The sequence below is a fragment of the Notolepis coatsorum genome (assembly GCF_963971535.1).
Source record: "Notolepis coatsorum genome assembly, chromosome: 5".
Classification (NCBI taxonomy): Eukaryota; Metazoa; Chordata; class Actinopteri; order Aulopiformes; family Paralepididae; genus Notolepis; species Notolepis coatsorum.
The window spans coordinates 193,412,850-193,419,324 of record NC_140169.1 but is presented as its reverse complement, the minus strand read 5'-3'; the positions used below and the strand labels follow the sequence as shown (position 1 = coordinate 193,419,324).

The window sequence follows — 6,475 nt, the reverse complement described above, 5'->3', positions numbered from 1 at the left end:
GTGTAATAGTGTAATATTGTGTAATAGTGTTGCGGGTTGTGTCATTGCACTCAGTAGGGATATCCTCTTTGATTGGTCTATGTTGACCACTCCCCCGATCCTTAGGCCGCGCCCCCTTTTTGTATCCTTTGAACCGTTTGTCATAGAGACTCGCGAGAGACCCTCTCCCCCGTTGGCCGGCGGTGCACAGGCGTCACCCACACTTTCACAATTTCCCCCGCGCGGAATTGTCTAGTATTTATTATTATTCAAATGGACTCAAACATGTTCCGTTGTGATGTCACAGTATGATGTCATAATAGAACATTCTAGAACATTTGTGATGTCACAGTATGTCAATAGAACATTCTAGAACATTTGTGATGGCACAGTATGATGTCATAATAGAACATTCTAGAACATTTGTGATGTCACAGTCTGATGTCATAATCAAACATTCTAGAACATTTGTGATGTCACAGTATGATGTCATAATCAAACATTCTAGAACATTTGTGATGTCACAGTATGATGTCATAATAGAACATTCTAGAACATTTGTGATGGCACAGTCTGATGTCATAATCAAACATTCTAGAACATTTGTGATGTCACAGTATGATGTCATAATCAAACATTCTAGGACATTTGTGATCTCACAGTATGATGTCATAATAGCACATTCTAGAACATTTGTGATGTCACAGTATGATATCATAATAGAACATTCTAGAACATTTGTGTCTATTCAACAATTCTCTCCAAGAGAGGAGATGATGTTTGTATTGTGATTGTATGACAAGAGGAGCAGAGAAGAAGGAGACAGAGACAATAGAAATGTGTTTTGAAGATGAGAAGAAGAAGAAGAGGAGTGTAAACTTTCTCAAGTGTGGGCAAAGCAAGAATTGTGGAGGGCAGTAATACGCCACGATGCGTCTACACTGCCGGAAATTCCAAATAAGAAGAAGAAGAAGATCTCATTGTGCATCTTGAGACAGGATAGATAGATTGTCTATCCTACAACACATAGACTGAAACCTGCATTTGTCAACCAAGGTGCCTTGCCTACCGTTCTGCTGTGGAACGGTGAGTGTCCACAACAGCTAGCTAGCTGTTCTACTTGAATACAGACCAGGCTGCAGAAACAAATGAGTGGGGGGGCATACAATGTTCTCGGGGGGGGGGGGGGGGGCACAATGGTTTTTCAACACAGGTTCCCTTTTATACGTTTCAGCTGGGACAACGCCGCTGTGGCTTGCTAAACTAAACAGCAGAGAGGCCATTGAAAAATCAAATTTCTCTCTGGAAAACTCCAACATTTTGGGAAATTAGCTTATTTAACATCTTCCCTGGAGTTAGACAAGAAGATACATACCTTTTTTGTCTCTGTGCATGCATTAGGCTTAGGGAACAGCCGCTCCGTTAGCGTAGCTTAGCTTCATCACTGGAAGTGGGGCAGAGTTGTAGCCTCAAGTTCCCTACAGTCACGAAATACACTCCAAATACAACTCCAAAACGTTCCTGTAAACATGTTGTGACCTGTGTATTTACCATGTGGAGAAATAAAAAATTATTGAATTAGACAATTACGTTTTCTAAGCAAATATACTCTGAACAATTTTTTGCCTAACCACTCCTCTCTGGGCGCAGTCAGTGATTTCAACATGAAGCCGTGTTTGTTGACATTCTCATTCATTCAAAGGATCCGAACCGATTGAAGTTTATGGATACCATGACTTAAAATCCTCTTACCTTGACGATTAAAAGCCTCCCCAATTTAGAAAACAGTATTCCAATGGCTGGTCTTGATAGGCTGCTAGCTAACGGAGCTAACCAACAAACACAGAACCGGGCAGACACTAAAGCAAATAACGAGAGCAATGACTTCCTATCTGGGGGGTTTCAAAATAAAAGAGCGACGTCTATAGCAGTGGTTCCCAAAGTCGGGGTCGCGACCCAAAGGTGGGCCGCGAGCAGCCACGGGAGGGCCGCAAGATGATTAAAAAAAATAAAAAATAAAATCCCAAAACCCCCCCCTTTTTTTTTCTTTTTTTTTTTAAGGCCACTGAACTTAGAAGCAGGCCAGGACAGTGTTTCTAGTTGTATTCTAAAATTCTATTCTATTGTATTCTAAAATGTGACTATATGGTTTTATATTAACTTAATAAATAAACAAAAACGAAAAATCGACTTATTTCAACGAACATTTCAAACTAAATAACAGATTATGCACATAAAACGCTGAAAACAACCGAAGCAATAATAGTATTTTAATGAGGCTATTATTATTATCATTATTATTTTGCAACAAGTTAGCCCTCTCATAAATAGCACATATAAATGAATAACTAACTTGAACTAACTTAATAGGATTGAAGTGATATTTGGCTTAAAAAATCGGTCGGCAGGCAAAAAAAAAAGAAAAAAAAGCCTGACGATGTGCATTGGGCCGCGGCTCTCTGACGCCTTATTTTCTGGGTCCCGGCCTGAAAAGTTTGGGAACCCCTGGTCTATAGCAGCGGAATACGTTTATTTTGTACATTATCTAACGTTAACACAAACCTAAACTAACTTTAGGTTAGTTGTAACGTTAGTTTAGGTTCGTGTTAATGTTAGATAATGTACAAAATAAACGCTTTGCTCCGATAATATGGATGTATGTTGTTATTGTTTGAGCTGTGATTTATTGTTTCATGTATGTGTTTCACAGTTCTCACGGTTCGGATTGAAATAAATCCAATCAGTAATATCAAGAACGTGTTGCTGTCATCATTGCAAGTAGAGGGAGTTACAGTGAGAACTTACCTGCTCCAGAAGACAGCACTAGAGAGCAGTGATGGACGAGACGCGCCTAGAAGAAGAGACAGAGGAGAAGAAGGAGAATGGTGGTGAAACCAAGGTACCCGTCTGGGAGCCGGCCACTGGGGCTCCTGAGGAGGCAGCAGAGTTTGTGCCCCCCGAGGGAGGCTGGGGCTGGGTCGTCATGCTGGCTGCCATGTGGTGTGACGGCTCGGTGTTTATGATACAAAACACCTTTGGCATCCTTTTCTTGTCTCTCATCAAAGAATTTGGCACCGAAGATGATGCCAACCAGCGATCCAGAACAGCCTTGGTGGGCTCTCTCTCCATGGGCATGATCTTGTTCTGCTCTCCCATCGCCAGTGTGTTCACAGACATCCTGGGCTGCAGAGTGACAGCAGTGGGCGGGGCCGCCATGGCCCTGGTGGGCCTCCTGGCCAGCTCCTTTGTCAAGTCCCTCGGTGCCCTGTACTTCACCTATGGCATCGTGTTTGGCTGCGGCTGCTCCTTTGCCTACCAGCCCAGCCTGGTGATCCTCCCCCACTACTTCAAGAAGCGCCTGGGCCTAGTGAGCGGCATCGTGGCGACCGGCGGCAACGTGTTCACCATCATGGTGGCCTTCCTGCTCCCCCTCCTGCTGGACAGCGTGGGTCTCCAGAACACCATGCGTGTCCTCAGCATCTTCATGTTCGTGCTCATGCTGGCCGGGTTCACCTACACGCCCCTGCGGCCCAACAAGCCCATCGGTGAGATCTTCAACTTCCGCAACATCTGGAGGTCCCTGGGATACCGCATCTGGGTGTTCGGCATACCCGCCGCCCTCTTCGGCTACTTTGTGCCTTACGTTCACCTGATGAAACACGTGGAGGAGCGCTTCGGGACGAACGCCAACAAGGAGGTTCTTCTCATGTGTATCGGCATAACGTCCACAGTGGGCAACCTCATCTTCGGCAGGGTGGCAGACTACGTCCAGGGTGTCAACAAAGTCTATCTACAGGTGTCCTCCTTGTTCGTGATCGGCCTGATGTCCATGATGATCCCCCTCTGTCACGTCTTTGGCGGCCTGATCGCTGTGTGCCTGCTGATGGGGCTGTTCGACGGCTGCTTGAGCGGCATCATGGCGCCCATCATCTTTGAGTTGGTGGGCTCCAATGACTTTTCACAGGCCATCGGCTTCATGCTCGGCATAATGTCCGTGCCCATGACCGTGGGACCTCTCATCGCAGGTTACCTGGGAGACAGGTTGGGGAGCTACGACGTGGCCTTCTACCTGGCAGGTATCCCCCCCATCATCGGAGGAGCCGTGCTGTGTCTGATACCCTGGGTGGAGGCGAGGCGCAAGAGGAGTGAGAAGGAGGAGGCTCTCAAGAAAGGAGAGGAGACGACCCAGGAAATGCTAGACTACGAGAAGCCTCAGGGAGACGCACCTTTCAAGGGCGGAGACCCCGAATCTGTCTTATAGGCCAGCGGTTCTCAACTAGGGTGCCGCAGAGAGCTGCCAGGGGTGCCTTGAGATTATTATTATTATAATTTTTTTAATTATTTTTGGATTACAGAAAATTATCATTAAAGTGCTATCTGTTGCAGCTGCACTGTTTCCCATGAGAATACCATATTTGGATAAGTTTGACCATTTCTCAAAATCTGAAAATCATTATTTAATAAAACACAGAAAAGGGTCACCAAGTTACTCTGGATAAAAAAAAAACTTTACAGACAACATTGAGACAAAGCTTCCTGACACATCTCCATCCAAACTATTGGAAGAACTCATTGAAATCTCATCTGATACCACCTGGAGAGCTAGTTTGAGTGTGGTGCTGAGTACCAAGTATCTCAAGATGCAGCAGTTAAGGTGTTGATACCATTCAGCACCACATATCTGTGTGAAGCTGGCTTCATCCATGACAGCTCTGAAAACAAAATATAAGGCCAAGTTGAGCCTTGAGGATGACAAGCGTGTTGCCTTGTCAAAGATCTCCCCACGTATTGACCGTATTATTAGCCAGCAGCAGCAGACCTCGCATTGAGCTAGAAATGTCCACTGAGTGAACAAGTGCTTATTTTCTGTATTTATTTATATTTTTTGAGAAATGGTAACTTGGTGATCCTTTTCTGTATTTAAAAAAAATACATGATTTTCTGTTTTTGAGAAATGGTCACACTTATCCAAATATGCTATTTTTATGGAGAAGTGTGCAGCTGCAACAGATAGCAGTTTAGTGATAATTTTCTGTAATTTTATTTAAAGAAATATGCTATTTGATTTATTACTACAAGCAGTGTAATGTCAACAGTACTAAGCCATTTAGACCTGAAACACCTGTTAATAATGCATTATATAGCCTGCACACAAATGTGTTTCCCGGTTTCTTAAATAAACATTATTTTGAAAACAAGCACTTTTGTCATCATTGTAGCAAAAAAGACAGGAGCGGAAAAGTCTATATCGTATGTAGGGGTCCCCTTGAATATTTTATTGAACACAGGGGTGCCTTGGCAGCAGAAAGGTTGAGAACCCCTGTCTAGGCTGCGGTTAGACACAGGGGTATTTTCGTTTTGTTTTCAAGATCAGTTTCGCTTTCCAGAGTGCAACATAGTGGCAGGCGAGTTAGACATTTGTTTTGCGACCTGAGCACTTTCGTTTTGTCAGAACGAGGCGTGGTCAGACCGCAACGGATCGCGTCTCGAATTCAGCACTGAGCATGCGCAGGGAGGTAGTTACCTTGGATGTGCCAATACACTTCCTGCAAAAAAATCAACAAGCCACCATCTTTAAATGCCTCCGTGAGCCATTTAGCCAATGTAGCATTTCTTTTTCAGCAAAGAAAGTGCAATAAAAGTGCAATAAACAAAACGGATACATTCACTGTGTGTTCTGCCTCTCATTTGTTGATGAAACAAAACTAACACAATTGACCACCAAGAGCGGATAGTTTAGTCTCACAAAAAGATCGCCGATTTTGTTAGCTTACATGCTAACGCGATAGGGATATGCCATTATAACAGTATAGCATTGTGGCTAGCAGCTAACGTTAGCTCATGTTAGCCAGCCAGCACCAAACTGATGATATCAGGAGCTATCAGTAGCTAGATAACATTAGACAACGCCTCATGTATTAAACAAAGGTGAATAGATGACTGGGCCATTTTGTTTAATGCTTGTTAAGATTGAAAGAGGAGCTCTGAGCTAACAGGGTCTGGTAGCTAACGTTAGCTCACGTTAGCCAGCTGCTCATGCAATCGTTAATGCTAGCAGAATGAATGGATGTAAACTTTATTTAACATATTGCAGAATGGGTACAATACAATACGGCTCAATACAAACAATTGTTAAGGGAATGCAGACTGTTGTAGCTTGGACTGGGGTCCTTATAACAATAACTTGACAACACATGGTAGCTGCAGCTATTTGGGACAGCTCTGTCGTCACCGGACGTTGGTGAGGGCACGCAGATGTCGGTATCTACTGCGCATGGGCGTTGAGCAACAACGGCTCCGCGCAGATTACACGACACGTTGTCGGCGAGTTTTGGCGAGTATCCAAAACGGAAACACAATTTCAGCGTTGTCAGTAGGGCAACGCGTTTTCCTGCCAAAGCGGCATTTCTATTTAACTGGGACAGCAAACGTATTCATTTAGCAACAAAACAAAAACAAAAACACCTAGTCTAACCATGGCCTAAGTCTCTGCCAC

General features: G+C 44.1%; 1 protein-coding gene across 1 annotated transcript; it reads left to right on the top strand.

Moving 5' to 3' along the window:
* Positions 1-2,815: 2,815 nt before the first annotated feature.
* LOC311228499 (monocarboxylate transporter 10-like) lies at positions 2,816-4,240 on the top strand (the record flags this gene model as incomplete). The annotated part of the gene is made up of 1 exon (XM_084314403.1): positions 2,816-4,240. The coding sequence occupies one exon, from the start codon at positions 2,816-2,818 to the stop codon at positions 4,238-4,240; it is 1,425 nt and encodes a 474-aa protein (XP_084170529.1).
* Positions 4,241-6,475: the final 2,235 nt, after the last annotated feature.